The 26,282-nt window shown below is 47.4% G+C and overlaps 1 protein-coding gene across 1 annotated transcript; it reads right to left on the reverse strand.

The window, feature by feature from the left end:
• Window positions 1-6,543: 6,543 nt before the first annotated feature.
• TNFAIP2 (TNF alpha induced protein 2) lies at window positions 6,544-24,071 on the reverse strand. The gene is made up of 11 exons (XM_064152982.1): window positions 23,744-24,071; window positions 18,974-19,598; window positions 17,229-17,343; window positions 15,514-15,639; window positions 14,131-14,231; window positions 13,943-14,041; window positions 13,629-13,752; window positions 12,507-12,629; window positions 10,543-10,698; window positions 9,269-9,390; window positions 6,544-8,470 (listed from the first exon to the last, which is right to left on the reverse strand). Exons 1-11 carry the CDS (start codon window positions 24,069-24,071, stop codon window positions 8,329-8,331), a joined length of 2,061 nt encoding a protein of 686 aa, XP_064009052.1. The 3' UTR covers window positions 6,544-8,328.
• Window positions 24,072-26,282: the final 2,211 nt, after the last annotated feature.

The raw sequence follows: 26,282 nt of genomic DNA on the forward strand, positions 1-26,282 counted from the left end.
ACCCTGCCCCACCCTTAAGAAAATCACCCAGACTAGACTCAGCCAAGCTGGAAATTCAAGAATGAAGCTTTATATTTACAGCTTAGCACAATATAAAAGCAGGTATTTACAGCTATATACAGCTGTACACAGAAATATACAAGTCACAAAGTAATACAGAAACACAACAGCCCTCCCAGAAACCAGAGTCCCCAGGAGGGGCTCTCAACCACCCTTCCACATTCTTCCCACCCCTCTACCTTACCCCAGACTTTGCCTTACATTCAAGGTGAGTTTGGAGGGATGGCCAGGGGGGCTAGGAAGCAAAAGGATTAGTCACACAGAGGGAAAAAAAGTTCATGCAGCCCAAGAGCAACTGTTATCTATGTTTATGTTCTTAGAATCATAGAATCAACCAGGTTGGAAGAGACTCCAAGATCATCCAGTCCAACCTAGCAACCAGCCCTATCCAGTCAACTACACCATGGCACTAAGTGCCTCATTCAGTCTTTTCTTGAACACCTCCAAGGATGGCAACTCCACCACCTCCCTGGGCAGCCCATTCCAATGCCCGTCACTCTCTCTGCCAACAACTTCCTCCTAACATCCAGCCTACGACTCCCTGGCACAACTTGAGACTGTGTCCCCTTGTTCTGTTGCTGTTTGCCTGGGAGAAGATACCAACCCCCACCTGGCTACAGCCTCCCTTCAGGTAGTTGTAGATAGCAATGAGGTCACCCCTGAGCCTCCTCTTCTCCAGGCTAAACACCCCCAGCTCCCTCACCCTCAGAGGATTATGAAGGGTGAGGTTTAGAGGTGGGTGGAAGGAAGGTGGAACCTTTTCCTTTCCCTAGCTGTGTTTTCTATCCAAGAAAAGTTGGCTTAAGAAGTTGTTCTGGATAACAGATGAATCTGGTCTTTCTTCATAAGCTGCTATTGATTTCCTGCTCCATGTGCTGACTTGACAGAATGTTCCCCAAGTAAATGCAATCTGAGCTCCTTGAGAGAGGCTTTGCAGAGAAATGAAATCAAACAAAAATGGGAGCTTGGGCAGTTCATGCATTCCACAATAATAGTCTGTGTGACATTTCAGTGGATCAGGAGGAGGTGCTGAGTTGGACAGTTAAACAAAGACTGACAGAAGGCTTTTGACCCAAGGCATAGCAGGTACTTGAAGGCTGCTGTCCTGCTTTCTCAGTTTCTACTTCTGCAGCCTTGTCTCTCTGGGTCACCTCCTATATTTTTCTTACTGAGGTACTGCAAAGGTTATCTTCACTACTGTTTGTATTGTGTTTTGCCAGCTAAAGGATTAACAGTGTTACCTCTCAGATCTTCATAAGCTGTCAAGGTTCTTCAGGAGCAGGTCTAGGCCACCCAGGGCATGCAAGAATTACCCTGGTTTAGCTTGCACTTCTTTTTCAGTAATTCTTATGGGTTTCCTTGCCCCATGAGGTCACAAAACTAGCCTGTGAGTCCTACCTGCCCTTGAGTTATCCCAAGTCCTTCTGATCCCCCAGAGGTTGAATGGGATGCCCCTTCCCCAGCATCCTAGGGGTGAGACACAAGGCTGCTCAGAGATGCTTTCTGCAAACCACCTGTGCCCAGGCAGAACAGCAGCAACATTTCTGAATGAAGTGTGGCCTCTGTAGATCATGTCCCATTCTTCCTTGACCAAGGTTCCCCAAGGCTGTTCTGGCCCAGGATTATATACCCAAGTTTGTCCCAAGTAAGTGGTTGCCAGGATCCTGCAGTGTTGAATACTTCTCTTGGAGTATTGGAAATATCTCTATTGCCCCCCTCCCCATTTTAAATGGAGGAAGTGGGTAGCTTCAGCCAGTTTGCTTTGGTCTGCATTGCCCCATGCAGACTGTGAAGGGGCTGTGCCGCATCTCTTGGAGCTGGTGTCCAGATCTTGCCAAAAGAAAGGAGTCTGCTGTGCAGGAAAATGAAAAGGACAGTCCTTGTCCCACAGGTCAGGTGCCACCATTTCTGGTGGCCATGGTGCAGTATAGGGTAGGAGGGACTGCAATGAAACCAAGTTGCAGAAGCACACCCCCCTGCCCCCCACTAACTAGGACACAGTTCTGTTAACTTTAGCCTGACATTTTCTCTAATCTGCACGCTTAACTTACAGGCTGCACTGCACATGACAAGGGGACTTGGGGTTGGACTCCAGCCTTTGGGATAGGGCTCCAGCCCTTTGGATAGGGCTCAAAAGGTCTTTATGACTCCAGGACCAATATTGTTCTACCCGAGAGTTTGTTATCTCCTCCCTTTCAGACCTAATCTCTCCCCACCGCAGCAGTTTCAGCATTAATGAGTACTTTTGAGAGCTGAGCTTTTCTGCCTTCCCTATCCCCCCCCTCCCCCCACACTTTTTCTTAGTGCATTAGGAGACTTACTCAGCTTAAATGCTCTGTCCCACTTGGATGAAAACTACTTAGATAAATAGCAATGAATTCCTCATCCTTAAATGACAGTCTTTCTGCGTGCTGGTACATGATGTGCTCTGATGTATCCTATTTGCTGAATGAAGGGTGAGAGAAAATGGTTCAAGGGCTTTGCTGGGTAGTGTTGGGAGGAGAGCTGTGGTCAACATCTAAGGCTTTTGAAGAGGTGAAAGATGCAACTGAAAATCTCTAAAGGAACAAGACCCAGATAAGACGTAAAAAATGAGTTGGTAGGGAAGCCTTCGTTCTGATCAGTTAAAAAAAGACTTTAAAAAACTTATTTCTAGAGGAGGAAGACCTGGGTAGCAAGGAGAAATGATCCAGCAGATGTGACTGTTCACAGTAGCCTAAAGACTTCATATTGCTTTAAAAAAACACAACTAACCTTCCTTCAGTAACGTGCACCTGAATGGCCTAATGTGCAATCTGTTCTGTCACATTTCCTCTGGTGCCCCTCCAGGAGGTGAGATTTCTCTCCCTCCCCAGCACTGAGGAGTTGGACCTTTGCTAAGGGGGAAATCTGTGGCCGCTGCACTGATGACTAATTGAAATCCCCCATTAGGTAGGAGCATCTATTGTGGCTACAGAGAAGGTATTTGGCATTTCAGTGTGTGGTGTTGCCACATCCTCTTTTAAGTGATATAGGAAGTCAGCAATTACTGTTATGGGTTACAATCTACAGCCTAGCAAAGCATGATTTTGCTAATGTCACACCCAAGCTTCCCAGCTTCCAACCTCAAAATGTTCTTCCTCCCCAGTGCTCAGTGATAATGAGTCCTGTCTGTTTGATTCCCAGCATTGGGTCACCACCCAAGTGGTGCAAAGCAGAGGAAGGTGTGATGAGGCAGCACATGAAACCACATTGGGAGATGCCAGACTTGCAGCTTGTGTGTCCTAATTTCCCTGGGGAAAGAAGCTCTGCCATCTCCACTTGCTGCAGGTGCACCTTTTCTTTGGGATGCTCCATACATTGCCAGGTGTAGCAGTTTCTTTCCACTGAATTTGGGTTTCTAGAGTTTCTGCTATAGCTAAGGTAAATACAATATCAAAGCAGCACATTGTGAATGTGTGGCTGCAGGTACTCTTTCTGCTTTACACTGGTCTGTGTGTGAGGAACTGTGCCACCTGCATGTCAGTGAAGCCTACCTGGAGAAGTAGGCTGAATTTGGACAAGCCTATTTACCAAAACCTTTTGGTCTATCACATCTCACTTAAAATCAGCACATCAGTAAATCCTATGGCCTTTAGTCTAGTGCTAGATCTCTCAGGAGATCTTGGTGAGAAGATTCAGCCTCAAAGGGGAGGAGCTGAAGCCATTCTGGTTTCTTAACACTTCACTTTCATGTCTGCAGACCCCAGAGTTTCTCAACAGGCTTAATAGAAGGCTTCTGTTTTTTCACTTTATGCTCACACTTAAGGAGTCCAGAAGCTCTGGGCAGATATTCCCCAGCTATCACAGAGGACCTCTTTGTGTAGCAAATGGCTCCTGCAGGAGCAGAGAAGGCAAATAAAACCTCAGTCCACCCTCTAGCCTGCAGTGGTTTGCATTCCTGTGCCTTTTGCACTGCAAATGGCAAGTCTTCTGCCAAATTATAGAAGTGCCTGGTGGGACAGATGGGTAAGGAGCCAGAAGTGTGTGTGTGTGAGGACAGGCTGAAAGAGTTGGGGCTGTTCAGTCTGGAGAAGAGGAGGCTCTGAGGTGACCTTCTTGTGGCCTTCCAGTATCTGAAGGAGGCCTACGAAAGAGCTGGGCAGGGACATTATAGGCTATGAGGGAGTGACAGGACTAGGGGGGATGGAGCAAAGCTGGAGGTGGGGAGATTCAGCCTGGGTGTGAGGAGGAAGTTGTTGAGCATGAGAGTGGTGAGAGCCTGGAATGGGTTTCCCAGGGAGGTGGTTGAGGCCCCATAGCTGGAGGTGTTTATGGCCAGGCTGGATGAGGCTGTGGCCAGCCTGATCTAGGGTGGGGTGTCCCTGGGCATGGCAGGGGGGTTGGAACTAGGTGATCCTTGTGGTCCCTTCCAACCCTGACTGATTCTGTGATTCTGTGTGCATGTGTGAGCTCAGTCTGTGTCCAGTGCTGTGGCTGTTGCAGGCTGATGTGGCAGGGATGATGACAACTGACTCGAAATGCTGGCAACACCACAGCAACTGTGCCCTGGAACCAGCTTTCTTCACTGCCTTATAAAGCTGATTGTACTCTTTGTCATCTTGACTTTCTGCTCTGCCACCAAGGAGGGGTAGGCAGAAACATCAGCAGAGGTTGCATGACGAAGACAGCCCTGCCACACTGACCCCAGAAACTTGTATTTATTTAGTTTTTAGGAGTGCTATTTATCGGTATGGATCTAACTGTTGTCAGGAGACATTTGTGCAACCTCCTGAGAGCACCTGGCTATGTGTAATAGGCCACATACAAATAAATGCCACGGTAAATGTCGAGTCACTCATCAAGATAAAGTAGTTTACTGGGCTCATTAGAGCTGAAAGCTGGAGTTTCATAGCACAGTGAAGTGACTTACAGAATGCAGTTCTGTAAGGCTTGTGAAATGTGTATGAAAACCACAGTATCACAGTATCATCAGGGTTGGAAGAGACCTCACAGATCATCAAGTCCAACCCTTTACCACAGAGCTCAAGGCTAGACCATGGCACCAAGTGCCACATCCAGTCCTGCCTTGAACAGCTCCAGGGACGGCGACTGCACCACCTCCCCGGGCAGCCCATTCCAGTGTCCAATGACTCTCTCAGTGCAGAACTTTCTCCTCACCTCCAGCCTAAATTTCCCCTGGTGTAGCTTGAGGCTGTGTCCTCTCGTTCTGGTGCTGGCCACCTGAGAGAAGAGAGCAACCTCCTCCTGGCCACAACCACCCTTCAGGTAGTTGCAGACAGCAATAAGGTCACCCCTGAGCCTCCTCTTCTCCAGGCTAACCAATCCCAGCTCCCTCAGCCTCTCCTCGTAGGGCTGTGCTCAAGGCCTCTCCCCAGCCTCGTCGCCCTTCTCTGGACACGCTCAAGCATCTCAATGTCCCTCCTAAACTGGGGGGCCCAGAATTGAACACAGTACTCCAGGTGTGGTCTAACCAGTGCAGAGTACAGGGGCAGAATGACCTCCCTGCTCCTGCTGACCACACCATTCCTGATGCAGGCCAGGATGCCACTGGCTCTCTTGGCCACCTGGGCACACTGCTGGCTCATGTTCAGGTGGGTATCAATCAGTACCCCCAGATCCCTCTCTGTCTGGCTGCTCTCCAGCCACTCCGACCCCAGCCTGTATCTCTGCATGGGGTTGTTGTAGCCAAAGTGCAGCACCCTGCACTTGGAGCTATTGAACCCCATCCCATTTTCTCTTGCCCATCTTAATTATGATACATAAATAGATCCACTATTTTTCTTTGAGCATTTATTTACATGATTTTTTTTTTAAAGACCAATGTGATCACTTGTGTGCTGCATTTCTGTAGGCCCTGGACAGATCTCTAAATAAAAATGGTCTTCTTCATAACAATAACATGACCTTTCACTAATGGGGAAAGAAAATGTTGCACAACAGCTGACAGTTGTCCTGAGCGCTCAGCAGTGTCAGAAGTCATTTTGGCAGATGGCTTTAAATTTTATCAGGGGTAAGTGTTTAAATAATGGGTAATAAGTTTTCAAATGATGCATCTGAAGTTTTGTGTGAATGTGCTTATGGAGGGAAAAGGAGGTTCTCACTATCTGCAGCCAGACTGAAACCAAAGCATTGATTCGCACCTGGGGTGCAATTTCGTAACATAATCTGTTGGCAGAGGACTCCTGCTTCCTTGTCACTGTGGACAGCAGCAAAGCCACGGCTTAATAGCAGCTGCATGGAAGCTAAAATGAGCCACAGGGCCATCTGAGGCCAAATTCTGGTGAGCTGTGGCTGCTGAAGACTTGTATGAACAGGAAGAGGCATTAACAGAGGTAGTCACCGTCCCTGGAGGTGTTCAAGAAAAGCCTGGCTGAGGCACTTAGTGCCATGGTCTAGTTGACTGGCTAGGGCTGGGTGCTAGGTTGGACTGGATCACCTTGGAGGTCTCTTCCAATCTGATTGATTCTATGATTCAATGAACAGAGTAGTCAGAGTGAGATGTATGTTAAATACATATCTTTTTATTATTCAACACAGATTGCAGCAGTGCTCAGAGGCTGGCATCTTAGACCTTATACCACATACCATAAATATGGTGCACATGGCAGTCCTTGCTCCAGACAGCAAAGAAAATCAAGCTATGAGAGCCATATACAGCACAAACAGAGTGTCTCTGCTTTTCCAGCTTCTCTACAGTCCAGAAAAACCTCTCCTGGCTCAAACCAGTGAGTGGCAATCACAAGAGCAGGCTGAGAGGAGTGGAAATTTGCCCTCTGAAGGACTATGTAGGACTACATGTGGCAATGCAGTGAACAGCGACGAGAGACAGAATAAATGAGTCACTTTTCTAGCATATTTGAATACTGTTTAAATATAAACATTGCAAATGAATATCTCTAACTGAGAAAAACCAAAATTGGATGCAAAAATGCACCAGTGGTATACTGCCTATGCATATAAATACGCTACATGGTTTTGCACAGTCATTGGGTGTCTTCCTACCAGACTGACTTTCTGCAGACTGATGCAAAAGCTGAAACAGAAAAATCAGAAGATCTTCAACTAAACACATTGTTGTTTTGGCAAGTGATTTGCTTCCCCCAAAACTAAGCTGTAAAAAAAAAACCAACCATGACAACATAGTTTTACAACAGGTTTGTGTTTTCACATCACATCCACGCATCACAGTGAGAGGGGAAAGAGAGAGCAAAGAAACAGTGACACATACAGGGTACTCAATACATTTTAATGCCATTTGAGACCAGTTCCAGCACCTATTTAAAACCTGTGTTGTTAACAGGGTCTGGAAAAGTCCTCTCCCTAACAAGGAGTGTTTAAGTAATATTCAAAGTGCTTTACTAGATGCTGGGGCTTAGCCCACATGACCCTTTGCAATAGACAGCTTCTCCTAAGCCTGTGTTAGCAGCTAACCACTCCAGTGCATGGGGTCACTGCAGAGGGGTTGGATGCTGCTGGAGAGGTTCAGCACCCCCACCTCAGAGATGAAGGAAGCATATGCTGCCTTAACTGGGTTTCTTCTGCAGGACCAGCTAGGGCTCTGCAAGGCCAAGTCACAAAAATCTGGCTTCTGCATGGGTCAGAGCAGATGATTTCCAAAGGTCCCTTCCACCCTCTACCATTCAGTGATTCTGTGCAGCTGAGGCTACTCCAAACCCAAGGTCTGCGGTGCAACAGGACAGCAGGAGCCCTGTCATGATTGGAGCTGTTATTCTTTCTAAACTAAAAAGTTGGTGTCTCTCCAATCAGCCTAACATAGCCACCACTGTCTGGTTCAGAGGAAAGCAGTTTCAGTGCAAGCATGCTCACATAGGACTTATCCAACAGCTCTAAATTCTGGCTTCAGTTTTTGTTTCACTCCATTTCCTTAGCAAACCAAATGTTACACAGGAGGTGCCTGCTCAGTCTGGGCTAGTTGAGGAGTCAGAGTGTGGCCTTCTTGGCACCCTGTGAGGTAGAAGGAGGTCAGAGCACCATGGCAGTGTCCAGGCAGAGAACATGGTGGTACTAAGGAGAACATGGAGGCAGTCCATGATTGGTGTGAGGAGCAGCCCTGATCCTTCTGGGTACTGCTCCTACTGCAGGCACACTTTCCTCCAGCCCTTCATAGAGGAGTGATTCCTAGAGGTGCTGAGCACCAGATGGGGGCAGAGTACCTTCCACTGAAAAAAGGCAGCAGTGTGCACTGTGCATTGCTCCAGGGGACAGTCTCCGACTCTAGTTTAGTCAATAGGCTAAGCACGAGGAGGTGCCAGGCAGTACCTTGGCCTAGGACATGGGTATGTTGGAGAAGAGTGGGGCCTCAGGCAGTGCGGATGCTGTGCTGTCTGCCAAGTAGCCTAGGATGCTTTTCAGTTCGCTGCGTGACAAATTGGCTTTGATGTGCAGGAACGCTTCGAGGTGCCTTTTGCTGCGGAAACAAATAGGCAGGTGTTATCTCCTCTGACAGATCTCCCATGCTCCATGATGCAGCTCCCAAACCACAGTGGGTGCTGAAGTCCCTGCCAGATGCCAGTTCAGCATCTATCTGGTGGTTCCACAAAGGACCCAGCACTGTCCCAGGATGTTTAGGGTACAGAATCTCCAAGGCAAAGGAGAAAATTGTGATGGAATTTGGAATACACCAATAGGCAGGTGAAGGGCCTGGAACACAAACCCTATGAGGAGAGGCTGAGCGAGCTGGGGGTGTTGAGCCTGGAGAAGAGGAGGCTCAGGGGTGACCTCATTGCTGTCTACAACTACCTGAAAGGAGGTTGTAGCCAGGTGGGAGCTGGTCTCTTCTCCCAGGCAATCACCAATAGAACAAGGGGACACAGTCTCAAGTTGTGCCAGGGGAAGTATAGGCTGGATGTTAGGAGGAAGTTGTTGGCAGAGAGAGTGATTGGCATTGGAATGGGCTGCCCAGGGAGGTGGTGGAGGCACTATCCCTGGAGGTGTTCAGGAAGAGACTGGCTGAGGCACTTGGTGCCATGGTCTAGTTGACTGGCTAGGGCTGGGTGCTAGGTTGGACTGGATGATCTTGGAGGTCTCTTCCAACCTGTTTGATTCTATGATTCTGTGATTCTAATTAGTTGTTGTCCAACAGCCCTGGGTTTGCCACAACCTGGCAGGAAGCCCCCATCCATGTTTATAGACTCGGGTTGTATGAACTCCACTTATGCTCATATTTGCCTGTTCCCTGGCTCAGTTGAGATTCAGCACCTCTTACCGGATATCTGGGTATATAGTGGCGAGCGTCGCGACTTCGATTTTAATAGCACCTAAATCTTGAAGTCGGATTATTTCAGCCAGCTTGGGGAGTGCTGCATTCAGCCACGTGGCTTGAGACCCCTGCTAGAAAAAAAAAAAAAGTGGTCAGCAGGGCATCCTGAGGTGCAAACCCCCAGCCAGCCCAGGAGCTGTGTGTCACAGGGGATGCAGCCAAGATGACTCCTGGGGCTGTTTCCTGGTGGTGGGGAAGGAGGGAAAGGACATGGCAGTGATTTGAAGTGCCTCTTTTTTTTTTGCAATGATACTTCTACCCTGATTAGCCTTGGAGAAACTGGGTTAGTTGTGTGGTGGTTTCTAATCTTCTTGAACAAGTGGGATAAGGTCTGCTATAAGACTGAGTCTTCTGCACCCACCTCAACAGACTCCCTCTGATATAACTCCTGTCATGTTTTCCTTTCCTTGGGTTTCTAAGCAAGCCCAATGTGTGTAGAAGGACTGATGGGCCAGGTAAGGCATTGCTGCATCCTGCTCTTTCTCAGCAATGCACTCAACCTTTAGCACCTCCAGGTATTGCCAAACTCCTCTCCCTGCCCAACTAGGTAAAATCCCCAACCTGACTTGTTTTCTGGCCATTGGATATCCCAAGGCACCAGCTGCCTGACCTCCTGCCCATGCCAAGTAACACTCAGGCTTGTTTCTTCTCCAGTCAGATATTACACAGAGTGGTGGAGGCTGTGACTTGGTTTAACTCTTTTGCAGGCAAATTTAGAAGCGTGAAAGGAGGGAGGTGATCTCAGAGGATGGGGAAGGATGTTTCAGCCATGCAGAGAAAGCAAGAGTCTCTGGTGGAGAAAACCCTTATGTGTGTCCTAGACATTTAGCACTGCCCATTCCAGTTGCTGCCGGATCTAAAATCAGCAGAGGAAAAATCAAGGGCAAAGGGGAAGAGTCAACACACAGACTCCATGCAGACTGTACTGAAACCACAGCAATGCAGTGTTTAGCTAAATCTTCTGACCCTATTATCCAAGAGGAAGCCTACAGGACAAAGGAGGATGAAATAATTGCTCTCCATCCAGAGGAGGGTCAGGCCTGTGGCAGGGGAGCCTTCCTGCCTGCAGGCACTTGAGACCTCTTTCTGCCTGAGGCCCTGCTTTCCAGGAAATTAAACTGACTTGGAAAGGTTAATGAGAAGCCCTAAAAAAACAGTTTTCCTGTTTTCCAGCATGCCTGTGCTGCGTGCTGCTGTTCATGCAGTGTGCACTCACGTACATTGCTGGTGCAGAAGGCTTCCAGGTCAGCAGCGTTCTTGGAGATGTGCTGAGCCAGTGTTTGCTGTTGCGTTGGAGTCTTCAGGCTGACTTTCCTCTTCAGCAGCCTCACAATGTACTCTTTAACCAAACGAGCATGGATCTTCTCAATGATAGCCTGTAGGAAAGGAGAGGGGGAATAATCTGTCTATCTTTTTCTTGGGGACAAAACGAACTCTGTGTGGGGGACACAAAAACATGTTGAATGCTGCCCCACTAAAATGCCTGCTGCTGACCACACGTCAGGAGTGGCACTGGTTGCCAAGCTCCCCACCACTGGTTAAATGACATCCTAGATGCCGAGAAACTCAAACTAATGAAGTGTGGGAATTCCCAAATGTAGTTTCCTTCTGGGAAGCATTTAAAGCACACAAAAGAACTCAATGTGTTAGAGGAGCAACAGTGCTCCAGAGAAACAGGAATTCATGCTGCTCCTCCTGTTCCTCTCTCCAACAGACAAAACATCATCATTTTATTTCAGCTACTGAAAAGACAAAGGCAGGAAATCAAAGATTTTATTTTTATATGGTGATGTTTCATATATACTCCAACATCACTGAAGATGTTGGAGCTCATTTTTCTGGGATTTGTCCCAGTTGCCTGCAACTCCTCCAGCCCTTAGGGCAATCAAAGGAGCCACAAGACAGAACTGTGTGATTGCATCCATATTTCAAAACTGCTAAACCAAGCCTGTAGATAAATAAAGCTATATTTGGGCAGTCCCTAGAGCAATTTCTCTACAGCAGGGGTGGTTTTCTCTGAAAACACTCCAGCAGACCTACAGGAGTCTGCTTCTCCTGGAGAAGAGTACGATTTATATGGCGGTTCTAGCTAAACTACGTGCTGATGGAAATAATAGAATCAGTCAGGGTTGGAAGGGACCACAAGGGTCATCTAATTCCAGGTGAATGTTCCAGGTGAAAGGTCTGGAACATAAACCCTATGAGGAGAGGCTGATGGAGCTGGGGGTGTTTAGCCTAGAGAAGAGGAGGCTCAGGGGGGACCTCATTGCTGTCTGCAACTACCTGAAGGGAGGCTGTAGCCAGGTGGGGGGTGGCCTCTTCTCCCAGGCAACCACCAATATAACAAGGGGACACAGTCTCAAGTTGTGCTGGGGTAGGTCTAGGCTGGGTGTTAGGAGGAAGTTCTTCACAGAGAGAGTGATTGGCATTGGAATGGGCTGCCCAGGGAGGTGGTGGAGTCACTGTCCCTGGAGGTGTTCAGGAAGAGACTGGATGAGGCACTTGATGCCATTGTCTAGTTGACTGGCTAGGGCTGGGTGCTAGGTTGGACTGGATGATCTTGGAAGTCTCTTCCAACCTGTTTGATTCTATGATTCTATGATTCCAAGCCCCTTGCCATGGTCAGGGACACCTCACACTAGATTAGGCTGTCTACAGCCTCATCCAGCCTGGCATTAAACACCTCTAGGGATGAGGCATTGACCACCTCCCTGGGCAACCCATTCCAGGGTCTCACCACCCTCATGCTGAAGAACTTCTTCTTGACATCCAGTCTGAATCCACCCATTTCTGGCTTTGTTCCATTCCCCCTGTCCTAATGTTACCTGACATTCTTAAACGTCCCTCCCCAGCTTTCTTGCAGGCCCCGTTAAGATACTGAAAGACTACAAGAAGGTCACCTCAGAGCCTTTTCCTCTCCAGACTGAACAGCCCCAACTCCCTCAGTCTCTCCTCATAGCAGAGGTGCTCCAGCACTCTGACCATCCCCATGGCCCTTCTCTGGACACGTTCTAGCACATCCATATCCTTCTTGTAATAGGGATATTACAAGATACAGGGATATCCTGCATGAGAGCCAGCTTGTCAGTTCAGTGCAGGTCCAGGCAGCTCTAGTCACAGAGGATCACAGTCTGAAAACATGAGGCATCCCAGAATCTCTCTCTCTTTTTTCTCTTTGACTTACATGATAGAAAGGATCCTTTAAGGTCCGGAAGTCTGAAATGTGTTTGCTGGTGGTTTTAATGATCTCATTCATAACTTCGTTGCTGGAGTCCCACTTATTTTCTGTAAACTTCTTATACATTGGCTGAAAAAAAAGGAAAATCTGCTTAGTTCTCTCAAAACAAATTCAATGCACATGTAGGTGTCCAAGAAAAGCCTGGATGAGGCACTTAGTGCCATGGTCTAGATGACTGGATAGGGCTAGGTGCTAGGTTGGAGTGGATGATCTTGGAGATCTCTTCCAACCTGGTTGATTCTATGATTCTATGGATGAGGCACTTAGTGCCATGGTCTAGTTGAGTGGACAGGGCTGGGTGATAGGTTGGACTGGATGATGGATGATGTTGGACGATGACTTGCAGGGGAAGAAGGGGCTGTATTAGGTTCCTTGTGATGGGCTTAAGAAGCTCACATAGGAGACCTTTTTTTGAGTTCCACATTTGTAATGTTTTGTCCATGCCATTTTGGTTTAGAGAACTATGGAACCATTAGGGAATTTTTTTTCAACCAGTTTTTCTTGGACACAGTAAGTAAACATGAAACTGAAAAAAAGCAGCCCTGCTCTATCATGCCTTCCAAAAGGCCCTAATGGGAAAGCAGGAGAAATGGTGTCTGAGCATTCCTGACACCTTCCCCTCTACCATGCTTTTTGGTGTTGTATATATTAAAAAAAGAAAAGAACCCAAACCAAAAGTGCCTCTCAGGCCACCTGTACAAAGAAGCCTAAAACTGCTTAATTGCAGCTGGTGTCATTTGTGACTGCTTCCCACAGTCTGGAGTGCAAACACTGTCAGGTTGAAACTCTCACTCCTGCAGCAGCTGGCTAAGATGAGGTCAGCACATTTTATCTGCACAGTCATGCTTATGTAGCTGCTCCCATTTTGCCTGCAGGCTGGAGGAGAGACGAGTGAGTTTTCTGAGAGCTGTACAAATTAAAACCAATGTCAAGAGGTGACCTGGCCCAGAGCCCTTCTGAACTTTGCTGCTCTTGAATCAGAGGTTTGGGCAATCCATAAGAGAACAAGCCTGGCATTAGCACAGGCTGAGTCACCAGGCAAGAGGGTGTGGAGTGTAGATCCAGTACCTTTAGCTGGACAAACAGCTGTTGAAGTAGCACATCAAAGGCACTGTTTTCAATGTCACCTAGAGTGCTGAGGATAATGGCTTTATTGTTGTCCTTTTCTGACATGTTTTTCTCTGCATAGTCTCTGCAAGGAAATATCAGAGTCAGAATTATGTGTCCTCAAAAGAGAGAGAAAGAAATCCAGAGGTCTCCAAATCTTCCTCTGCAGGCAGATGGACCTTGCTGTGGAAGTACTTTGGAGTACCTCCCCTCTGTCACACTAGTGTCTGTTGCCTGCAGAGGAAGGAGGAAAGCCTTTTGCTTTGGACTCTTACCTAAAATTCCAACAGTTGTTAATATTTGCAATCAGCGTAGGCTTGTAGTATCTGTGCTTCTTGCATTTCTCCTTAAAGTCTTCAAAAGCATCCTTGTAGCTGAAAGGCAGATGGGGAGAGGAAGTAGGGATGAGTGCACGTCCCAGGCAGCTCTGCCAGCCCTGCTGCCTGCTGCCACCTTACCGCACCTCTTCAGGAAGGCAGGTAGCTCCTTCCACAGCCGATGTGACAGCTCCTCACCCACCGAGGCACTGATCTCCTTGGCTCGTGTCTGGCCACTGTAAATACTCTAACAGACAAACAAGCAAACAGTATCAGTGTTGCCACTTCAGCTAGATTTCTAGCTCAGACATGAAGAAAATTCAGAACAGAGAATCTTAGAAGCGGATGCTCTGAGTGGAGAGGTGAACATTCTAGGGATAGGCCATATAATGGCCACAGTGAATAAGTTAATATCATTTCATTGGAGCATCAAGAGCTTTGTGTCTGGGAGCACAGCTTGTACCTTCCTCTTGCTGCTGCTTCTGCTGCGCCGCTGCTATCTTCCCCCACCAATGTTTTGGCTGCTGCTGCTTTTGCTGCTTCGCTGCCACTTGACCCCTTCCCCATCTTCCTTAAGGTTGTTATATATTTCTGTAGTAGTTTATTCTTCTTATACTGCTGTATTTAGTTTAAACTATAAGAAATACAATTGCATTTTCCCTGACTTTCCAAAAATCCATGTTGTCGTGAGTTTACTCCACCGGGGGAGGGATCTGCCCTAAACCAGGACAATCAATATTAATGCTGCCTGCTCCAAAAAGCTTACAGATCCTTAACTGTAGTACCTGCACCCAGCCCTCCTGCATACCTGCCTGCAGTCAGGTCAGGGACCATGAAGGGCAACTATACTTATTTGGTGGGTCCAAGCTAATTTGGAACTCCACTTTCAAATGAGGAAAGAGGCAAATAAGATACCTTAAAGAAAGTCTATAGAATACCTGAGAGAGTAGGGAAAGTGACACTTGGGTATAATTCTTTTTTCCCCCCAAATGTTATAGTCTTTGCATTAAGAGAAATTATTAATGCACAACCCCCTCAATAGAGTAAAGAATTTAAAAAAAAAACCAAAAAACTCCTCCCATTAACCTTGCACAGCCTGAGAAGGATAAATGTTGATCTTAGGGAAAGGGTGTGAGCACTCAGAGCAGCTCTACCTGTGAGAGCCTCCCTGGGAGCAAAAGAGGGCAACAGCACCATGCTGCTTTCTTGCTCGGCTGAGCCTGTCTCTTGGCTCTCTGCTGTTCCACTGGCCAGCATCTAATGGCTTGGCATCATCTAGGGGTGCCAAAGAGACTGCAGAGGAGAAATGAAGGCAGCTTTCCTGCTTGTTTTGTTTAGAGACATGTTTGCTTCCAGCACATGGTACACCAGGGCCATACCACACCACGGGTTTGGGCTCCCCTGTACCCTTCACCTCTACTACCACCCTACACAAGTGACTCAGCATTTTGCTTTCCTGCATTGACCATAGTTGGGTTCAAATCCTAAATGCACAGAGGATGCAGTCAGTTATTTTGAATCTGTATTACCTGGATGACAAATATTGCTAGTAGTTCACTCTGAAAATGCCCATTTAGTTTCTCTGGTTCTTGGTCCTCCTTCCATCTTTGGATTTCTTTGTCTAAACATTTGGTCAGTGAACTTTTGATAGTAGCCTTTAGGGAAGGAAGAACAACAGCATTTACCACTGAGTGGATGTAGCACCTGCTGTCTCATAGAATCATAGAATCATAGAATCAACCAGGTTGGAAGAAACCTCCAAGATCATCCAGTCCAACCTGTCACCCAGCCCTAACCAATCAACTAGACCATGGCACTAAGTGCCTCATCCAGTCTTCTCTTGAAGACCCCCAGGGACGGTGCCTCCACCACCTCCCTGGGCAGCCCATTCCAATGGGAAATCACTCATGCAGGTTTTACTTGCCCACCCACCACTCATCTGGCTCTAGAGACATTTTCCTCGGCCCTTGCTGAGGAATAAAGGCTCTTTGTTATGACTCACCGCTTCACATCTGCAAGGACAAGACTCTCACTATATCCACCCAAGCAATAGCAAGTTAATATTTCAGGGTAGGAACGAAGATAAAAATCTATGTCCCTGCCTTCCACCTTGCTGCATCAGTGGTGATCGGAGGGCAGATGAGGGCAGTGGTGGATAAGTTGCAGGCTGCATGCAGCAACATGTGCCAGTGCCCGAATTCCCCCAGACAAGCATTGTCTGTGAGTCACACTACCTTCTGGGCCTGGTTTTGCAATCCTTTTTCATAACCACTTCTGAGTGCTGGAAAGTGAAACGAGATGCTCTTGGGCTCACTCTGCTCTGATCCTTCCCATACACACTGTGCAACAAGGCTTTGGAAATGGCCTGTGTGGCGGCTGTCGTGTATGTCAGTGCCTTGTCTTGCAGGCCTGACATCCACATCTCCCATGTGCAAACCTGCATGGGCTCCAGCTAAACCTGGAACCTGTCTTCTCATTTCCCAGAATTCCAGCCCAAAATGCCAAAAGCACTAAGCTATAGGAGTACTGTAAGAGTTGCTTAATCATAGAATCAGCCAGGTTGGAAGAGACCTCTGAGATCATCTAGTCCAACCTAGCACCCAGCCCTATCCAATCAACCTATCACCAATCCAGCCTATAACCTGTCCCACCAACCTATCACCTAGCACCCAGCCCTATCCAATCAACTAGACCATGGCACTAAGTGCCTCGTCCAGTTTTCTCTTGAACACCTCCCCATCGCCCTCTGGTTTCCATTAAAGCAAGAGTGATCCAAAACTCAGAGTAATTGTTGTTTTCTGCACACCAGGTCATTCTCTATCAAAGAAGCAGACTTTTAAAGGTTGGACCTACATTCTTTTGTGTTCACCCAAGGTCTGGCACCACTGAAGAGACCAGAAGTAATTCTGAATGCATGAGCTGTGAGAGGGAGTGTAAATTCCTCTGTGGTGTTAACAGACAACAGAAAAGTTTCCCATAAAGATTTGTAGTTGGACTTCTCCTCAACTTCGTGACATGAGGTTTTTGAGGAGAGAGCAGTTATTTTCTGATGGCTCCCAAGGCTAAGCAGAAGTTTGCTCTGCAATTCCCATCAAGCACAAAGCCAATCTGGCCCCAAAACTGAAATAAAAGCATTCTTGCTTTTGCTTCTCTCTGGAAGGATGTGTAGCTCACAGATCAGAAGCATGTACACAGGACAAGTGATAGCTCCTCTGGGGAGTTCAGGGGTTGAACAGATTCTCACCTCTTCACTGTCAAGGTATTTCTTTTCAAGGTCTTTGCTCAGACTTGATGGCAAAAGGCTTCCAAGCTTAACTTTTTCCAACTCCTTGGCTAAAACATGATCTTTTCTCATCTCTCTGGAATGAAAAAGCCAAACAATCACATTTTTCCTAAGGGCAGTGTAATTCAAGACAGCTGTTGATTCAAATCACTAACACTTTTTGAGGCTATGGGTGAAAAAACAGAGGGAAATGTACATTGTCCTTAGTCCAGACAGGACTTGGAGGAGATGAATCTATGCCAGGGTGGGACTTATGAGGGTGGGGACCCCAAGCAATCCCAGGGAAGACAGTCATGCTCTGCCAAGCTCCTAAGCACTGGCCATTGCCTTCTGGTAGAGATGTGAGACCTGAAGTAAGCAGGTAGGTCTAGCCTGAGGACACAAACACTCTCCATCAATACAAAGCTGGTGTTTCATGGCTACTTGGGAATGGAGTGAGTAGTTCATACCCTGCTGTCATGTCCTTACCACATTCTAACTGAGCTGGGTGCTCCTGACCAGCTTTGAGGGAAGAAACCAGCCAGGCATGGGCAGCTCAGGCCAGCACTTGAGTGGAGACTGATTTGGAAGCAGCTTCTCCTTCTGGAGCTGCAGAGAATAGCCCTGAACATCACCTGACTCATGTGCTTGCACATCACCCAGCTCCATATGGGCACACCATTGTGCTTTCTGCACATGGGCTGCTCCTGATATGACAGTAGAAGCTGGAGTCAGGCTGTTGTGCAACCCTCCTCATCCTCTTTGTGACTCCCTTTGCTGCCAACCATGGATAGAGGTGGTCCCTCAGCAGACACCCGGATGGGCCCTCTGGGAACACTCCCTAAAGCAGACACTGCCCTGGCCAATGGCATCCCCAGCACCAGGCTGCACTGTTCTGTCTGAGCCCAGCTCCTTGCAGCTACTGATTTCCAAACACCTGCTGGTTCAGACCTGCATGTCCTGACCTAGAGTAAGCACTGGCTCTGGAAAACTTGCAAGATCAACAGTGACTTGTTATACTCCATCAATGAAACATGAGAAGGAAAAAGTGGAGGTGAAGGTTGAATGGCCTTAGGACAGCAGAAGAAACACTGCTGGTGTGTTTACTGGTTTTCAGCTAAGAAATGGGAGCCCTCTATTCCCCATCAGCCACAGCAAGGAATCTTTTCAGTTCTATAACATACAGAGCTTGTGAAGATTAAGGGTGAGCCTTGGCTGATGACATCCTCTCACAGAAGTGCATCCTTTTGCCTTCTAACTGACAGGAAAGTGTAGACTGTGGGTAACACCTAAGCAACATCTTCCATGCCCAGGATAACTGCATCCTAGGTTGTTCTATTCATTGGCTGCCCTCTGGTCCAGAGAGCTGAAATTCATGAATTTTCCAAGAATAAATTCAAGCCTACAACTGGAATAGAGATCCAGGCAATGAACATGTCTCAGTGACCCCACAAGTGAAGCCCTAAACATCTGTGGGCACATCTCTTGCCTAGAAGCTGGACTGGTTGGGTTAGCTCTTGGTTTACAGACCAGTGGCCTTGAGTGCATCCCTTCTGGCCGTCCTGGCTAGCTAGTGTACATCAGCACAATGCCAGTGACATCAAAACCTAGCCAGGTGCCAGACTGCATCACAGTGATGCCAACTCATAAATCCAGCAAGTGCCTGGTTTTGCAGCCAAGGAACCTGCACTGATTGGCAGAAATAAATGCATAAAAGCCTGACTTACTTTGGATAAATGTTGTGCACCCATGAGAGGAGAAGGTAAATATCCTTGTCTTCCAGATGAGACTCAGCATTTCTCTTCGCCTGAGAGGCAAAGTAATTGTGGTAAAGTTCAGCATAGGTGCCAAACACATTAAACTCGGGAGAATAAAGCTGTTTAATGTACTTTGCAACTACTGTCAAATCTTCTTTCATTGTCTTTCCCATGTGCAGGAGGTTCTGGCCAACTGTAGAGAGGTTCTCTGTTCTAGGAGTACGGCTCGTGTCTTTCATTCGAGACTCTACTGACTCCTTTACTGTAGCCACCCAAAGCTCTTTCCATTTTCTAGGTCTAAATTGGTTTTGGTCAGTTGGATTCTCTGATGTGTAGTTCTGATCTTCTTTCTCCTGCTCCTTCAGTGCCTCGACTGCCTGCTGCAGCAGTTCTGGGTTTGTTTTTGCGAGCTGTGTGGAGTCTTTCAGGATGCTGAAGACCTTGTGCTTCAGAACTTCATGGACAGATTCAATGTCTCGCTGGCTGGTGTTTGATCCCTCCTCATTTTTGCTAGACAGGCTCTTCTCCAGGACAATCAGCAGCTGAGCAGCATCGCAAAGCTTTTGCTCTTCAAGGAGATCCATGACTTGTTTGACTGATGGAAAAAAGAACAGCCTTTCTTTACCCAATAGCTAAGATTTAAATGTCTGTCTTATTGGAAATGGTGTCTCTGCAGAACCTTTTGGGTTGTAAAAAAATGTATTTCTATTGCTATAATGCTAGATCCTAGGAATCTTCACCATAGAGAAACTATACAGTGGAGATCAGGCAAGGTGATGGAACAGGTCGTCTTGAGTGCCATCACAAAGCACCTGCAGGATGGCCAAGGGATCAGGTCCTGCCTCACCAACCTGATCTCCTTTTATGATCAGGTTACCTGCCTGGTGAATGTGGGGCAGGCTGTGGATGTAGTCTACCTGGACTTCAGCAAAGCCTTTGACACTGTCTGCCACAGCAAGCTCCTAGCCAAGCTGGCAGCTCATGGCTTGGACAGATTCACTCTGATATGGATCAAGAACTGGCTGGATGGCAGAGCCCAGAGAGTGGTGGTGAATGGTGCCACATCCAGTTGGCAGCTGTCACTAGTGGTGTCCCTCAGGGATGAGTGCTGGGCCCAGTCCTGTTCAATATCTTTATTGATGAGCTGGACCAGGGGATTGAGTCCAGCATCAGTAAGTTTGCAGATGACACCAAGCTAGGAGCAGGTGTTGATCTGTTGGAGGGTAGGGGGCCCTGCAGAGAGACCTTGTCAGGCTGGATGGGTGGGCAGAGGCCAATGGGATGAGATTGAAGAAGGTTAAGTGCAAGCTTCTACACTTTGACAACAACCCCAAGCAGCACTACAGGCTGGGGACAGAGTGGCTGGAGAGCCACCAGGCAGAAAGGGAGCTGGGGGTACTGGTAGATGATAGGCTGAAGATGAGCCAGCAGTGTGCCCAGGTGGGCAGGAGAGCCAATGGCATCTTGGCCTATATCAGTAATAATGTGGCCAGTGGGACAAGGGAGGTTATTTTCCCTCTGTACTTACTCAGCACTGGTCAGGCCACACCTTGAGTCCTGTGTCCAGTTCTGGGCTCCTCAATTCAAGAGAGATGTTGAGGTGCTGGAACGTGTCCAGAGAAGGGCAACAAAGCTGGTGAGGGGCCTGGAACACAAACCCTATGAGGAGAGGCTGAGGGAGCTGGGGTTGTTTAGCCTTGAGAAGAGGAGGCTCAGGGGTGACCTCATTGCGTTCTACAACTACCTGAAGGGAGGCTGTAGCCAGGTGGGGGTTGGTCTCTTCTCCCACACACAGCCAGCAATAGAACAAGGGAACACAGTCTCAAGTAGTGCTGGGGGAGGTCTAGGCTGGATGTTAGGAGGAAGTTGTTGTCAGAGAGAGTGATTGGCATTGGAATGGGCTGCCCAGGGAGGTGGTGGAGTCACTGTCCCTGGAGGTGTTGAAGAAAAGCCTGTCTGAGGCACTTAGTGCCATGGTCTAGTTGATTGTCTAGGTTGGACTGGATGATCTTGGAGGTCTCTTCCAACCTGGTTGATGCTGTGTTTCTATTTATTTAGAGATAAGATTATTTCCAGCTCGCCTCTAACTGGGGCAATGGAAATCTGAATACCCATCACAGCGTTGTTACATGTGGAGCACCTCTTCATGAGCTACCTATAATTTTTTTTCCCCAAAAATTTACACCTTTGAAATTCTCTTTATTTATTATCTCTCTTCCCATATGACCTCAGGTCAGAAGCATGGGTTTAGAAGAAATGTGTATGGAAAGACGTAGCTAAATGAGAAGTGCTATAGGAAATACCACATGGGTTCTCCAGAAATAGGTTGGTGCAATCTGACCCACGACATTTTTTTTGAAGGGCACATTTATCAAGCAATATCTCATCTGAACTGCAGGTGGTTACTTGAGAGGGTGCAATCTGGGTAATTAGTAGTTAAACCGTGGAAGTTATTGCAGTGTCGGGAAGGCAGCGGAGGCGGGATGGGGGTACTGGCGAGACAACTCATTATGAGCTAGCTGCAGGCAGTACAGTACACCTTATTGAGGCAATACAGCAGCTGATATGCTGCTTGGAGGAGGCGTGCATAACTAACTTAGTTTGAGATTGGTACATGTGGAAAGTACAGATTGGTCCAGGGTTGTGTGTGTGATACAGATAGGTCAATCTATATCAACAACCTGTAGAGTCCATCCCCTGCAGCTGGTAGGCTCTGCCATGCAGCTGCGTGTGGGGGGTGCCACCCACCGCCTGGTTTCCTGCCTCTGAGATGGACTCAAGGACACTTGGCAGCACAGGTTTGCTTATTGCTTATCACAGTATCACTGTATCACAGTATCACCAAGGTTGGAAGAGACCTCATAGATCATCAAGTCCAACCCTTTACCACAGAGCTCAAGGCTAGACCATGGCACCAAGTGCCACGTCCAATCCTGCCTTGAACTGCCCCAGGGACGGCGACTCCACCACCTCCCTGGGCAGCCCATTCCAGTGTCCAATGACTCTCTCAGTGAAGAACTTTCTCCTCACCTCAAACTTAAATTTCCCCTGGCACAGCCTGAGGCTGTGTCCTCTCGTTCTGGTGCTGGCCACCTGAGAGAAGAGAGCAACCTCCTCCTGGCCACAACCTCCCCTCAGGTAGTTGTAGACAGCAATAAGGTCACCCCTGAGCCTCCTCTTCTCCAGGCTAAACAATCCCAGCTCCCTCAGCCTCTCCTCATAGGGCTGTGCTCGAGGCCTCTCACCAGCCTCGTCGCCCTTCTCTGGACACGCTCAAGCATCTCAATGTCCCTCCTAAACTGGGGGGCCCAGAATTGAACACAGCACTCAATGTGTGGTCTAACCAGTGCTCATGTCCTGTTAGCAAGAAACCCTTCCACAAGTTATATCCCAAAATAAGTGTTGCTAGGTGTGCAAGGTTCATATGGAAAAGCTTGGGTGGAGAAAGTTTACATTATCCATGAAACTCCTCTTGCTTCATATTCTTAGAGGCTGTGGCACAAAAGCTGGGAGTGCCAATCTGTTGATCACACAAAGCTCAGAGACATGGAAACTGAGGGCCTGGTGCATTATAAAGGAATCAGTGGGATAATCTGAATGGTAAATTCAAAATAGAGCTGAAATTTAGTAGCACAAACTGCAAGGTACAAATTCAATAGAACAGAAGTTACTTAGCAACAAATAGGATTTTCTGCTGCAAGTCGGATGGGAATCAGCTTGAGATGGAGGAGGAAAAGAGATGTCTGGAGAATTAATAAATGATTACTGTGAGATGATGGTGAAAATGTCAGTTATTATCTCAGATATGACCCAGTGAGGAATATCCAGCTGAGACAAGAAAATAGCGACGTGTTGTACCAGGAATTGGTGGTACCTCATCTGGAATGTTTTCTGCAGTGCTGGTTGCTTTATTAAAAAGCAAAGCCATTGAGAATGGGGCAGTGAAGCAGTAGGAACAAAGGCAGGAAGGACTTGTTTTCAATAGACTCAGTTAATTTAGTTGAGGAAATTCCTGGTCAAGAAGGAAGCTCACCAGTCTGGGAAAAGGTGACACACAGGGAAAGAGAGATGCCAGCTAGCCAGAGAAAGGCTTGCCTGGAAATGAGATAATTTGTGCTAAACCAGTGAGACTTTGTAGGAGCCTCCCGGTAAAGGAGGCAGGAATTAAAAACGAGCTTAAGATGCAGCTTGCTAAGTTTATGAACCAAGTAATGAGAGGTAGCAGGTGAGCCTTATTAGGGCCAGGGGACACTTATGTCTCCAGTTCCAGGTTCCTCTGAGCAGCTACTTTCCTCTTATCTCTAAGCACCCTGCAGGGACAGTGCCTGTAACTGTAGGCTCTGTACCTTCATATATTTCTGGGAAGGACCCACGAGTGCTGTTCACTGCTGCCTCTAGGGGAAAAAGAGATCTCATGGGGTGGTTTCATGGAGGAACAGAGCAGAGAGGGATTCCTCACCCACCCACAGATCCCTGCGCCCCTAAAAGAGGTAGAAATAGGTTTCATTTCAAACAGAACAACTGCAAACTGGCACCTCCTCAAGGAATGTGCCCTTGGTCCAGGCAACTAGGACTTGGGGTCACGTCCTTCTCTGCCCATGCTTCCCCAGGCCCCTTGGCCAAGTCACTTCAATCAATCAGTGCCCTTGTTTCTCAAGAGGACAACTTTCCACCTTGTGTGCTCTTCTAGAGGTATCTACAGCCTACAAGGTAGTGCAAGGAGGAGGAGGGAGCACTTACCACTGGGTGCCTTGTTCTTTTTCATTTTCTTCAGTGCACTTGTGAGGATTCCCTTGATGCCTTTCTTCCCTTTTTCAGGGCTGTCCCCAGCAGAGACGCAGCTCTCATTGCTCGTGATGGAAGATGCACGTGAGGGCCTGCAGGCTGCCTCTGGCCTTTCATTCATTTTCTCCTTGTCCCTGGACCAGATCTCATCTCCAGAAGGTTCAGGACAAGCAGCTACTGATGTTGAAGGGTTTTCAAGCTGCCTGTTTGAACCAATGCAACCCTCTGATCCATTGCGTATTCCAATAGGTCCACTTTGGAAGAAAGGCAGCATTTTCATCATTTTCCTTCTGGCCTGTAGATTTCAGAGAGGAATGGTCAGATCAGAACAGTTGGCATAAAAACTACCATGGCATAATGTGGCAAGGTCTAGTCCCATTAAGAAAACAAGAATTAGAATTAGTTGTCCCTGTGTTGACAGTGTGAGGGACACTGCACATGCCTGGTACAAGCACAGCTTTGCAGAAGAGATCCTGAACAACATCACCTCAGGTACCTGAGAGGATGGAAGCAGCTCTCTGGCTTGATAAATAACTTAGAGAAAATTGATGGGTGATTTTAAGAGTGATCCAAGCTTGTCTGGAGGCTCTTCCATGGGATGCTATAGAAGTACATAGACAAGCAGATGCTGTACATGAATGAGATGAGTCCTGTGCCCTATTCAAAGCAAGAAGAGATTCTGAACAGAGAGAAGATCCTTGCAGAAGAGATCCTGAACAACATCACCCCAGGTACCTGAGAGGATGGAAGCATCTCTCTGGCTTAATAAATAACTTAGAGAAAATTGATGGGTGATTTTAAGAGCGATTCAGGATTGTCTGGAGGCTCTTCCCTGGGATGCTATGGAAGTACATACACGGGCACAGATGGTGTACATGAATGAGATGAGTCCTGTGCCTTATTCACATGAAACACCTTCCTTAGGGCGCATTTTTGCTGGTCTCCACTTGTCTGGCTCTAAACCTGTGGAAGCATCCACGTAGCTTACTGCATACTGAGTTTGCAAGTACAGAATGAAACTGAGATGAATCTGCCAAGCCTGGTATGTATCAGTCTTTGCTAAGAAAAAGTCCTGATGGTTTAACTGTGTCCCCATTTAAGTCAGTAATACAATTCTTAGCTTTATGGAGGACAGCTGCCAGAGAAGGTAGCTGAAAGTTCAAAAAGATTGGAGATATGAAAACACAGTTGAAAGGATGGGAGTATGGGAAGCACAGCAGTATCTCCTGCATCATGAGACCTAGCACTTCAGTCACAACAACCCCAGTCAGAAGCCATGGCTTCAGTTGCTCTCTGTGCTGCCTGCATTGCTGCAATGGCAGACCCAAGCTCAGGGATGCATTCAGACCCTCCAAATCTACTCAGTCTATGTAATCTCATTTTAAAAACAGTCTCAGGGTGACTATGGCATCTCAAGACAAGGAGATCTCAGTGCAGCTTCTTGCAGTGTGAGTTTTGGGGGGTTTACAAATGCCTGAGGGAAACCAGTCCCACCTGTTTATATTGAAATGTGGGGCTGTAGTGTGGGTCATGGCTAGTGCAGGCAGAAATGCCAGTGAAATAGTGTGGTGGAGGGAGGAAGGTTCTGATAAGAAGGACTAACCAAACTAGATTTCCCCCAGAGCTGCTGAATGAACCTGGTGCCAGTGGCCAGGGCTGCTGCATGTCTAGAGCTGTCCTCACCTGTCTGAGGAGGAAACAGGGACAGGGTAGAAGGATCAGGGTGGTTTAGTGTTGTTTAAACAGATATCCTGCCACAGTCTGGCTCCACCACCTACATTCCTACACTACAAATAATTAACTCTAGAAATGTGTTATAGAAACACAACGTAGAAAGTCAGATTTAGAATTATTTGTGTACAAAGGATAATTTAATAAACTGCTATGGATTTAATTGCATAACTATATTAAGTTATGTAATTATTATAATTATACAAACGGATGTAAAACAATGACTCATAGTTTCTGATCCTTGTTCCATCAATTTGAGGCTGTGGGCAGCCTGATCTAGGGTAGGGTGTCCCTGCCCATGGCAGGGGTGTTGGAACTAGATGATCCTTGTGGTCCATTCCGACCCTGACTGATTCTATGATTGCAACACTTTTTAAAGTGACATTCTAGGAGAGCAGTGCCCTTCTGCATGAAAAAAAATAAACCTTGTACTGTGTAAGGGCAAAGGAATCAGGCTTTAAATAAAGGAAGAACTTTGCTTCAGCTGTAAGGCCACAATGTGGTGATCTCCAAACACCCTTGTTGTGTTTATACTGTTGATATGTATCGTGCTGATGCAAACCTGTGATAGCTAATTTCTGGGTGAACTGGTTGGAAGGTGGCAGCTTTGCTTTAACTGTCGCTCCTCCTGCCTACTCCCAAAGCTTTGAAACATCAAGTTAGTGGTAGCAGCTAGATGGTATAGAGAGCAGTTACAAGGGAGGTTATTCTTCCCCTGTACTCAGCACTGGTTAGGCCACACCTTGAGTCCTGTGTCCAGTTC

This window comes from Pogoniulus pusillus, chromosome 1, assembly GCF_015220805.1.
Source record: "Pogoniulus pusillus isolate bPogPus1 chromosome 1, bPogPus1.pri, whole genome shotgun sequence".
NCBI lineage: Eukaryota > Metazoa > Chordata > Aves > Piciformes > Lybiidae > Pogoniulus > Pogoniulus pusillus.

What these genes read in the sequence shown, in the direction of transcription:
- TNFAIP2 (XM_064152982.1), bottom strand. Translation starts at nt 24,071, where the DNA reads ATGATGAAAATGCTGCCTTTCTTCCAAAGTGGACCTATTGGAATACGC. An exon ending in TAGCAATATTTGTCATCCAG is followed by an intron (nt 14,232 to 15,513) that starts GTAATACAGATT and finishes TTTGTCTGTTAG; the next exon opens with AGTATTTACAGTGGCCAGAC. An exon ending in CTACCTGCCTTCCTGAAGAG is followed by an intron (nt 14,042 to 14,130) that starts GTGCGGTAAGGT and finishes TCTGCCTTTCAG; the next exon opens with CTACAAGGATGCTTTTGAAG.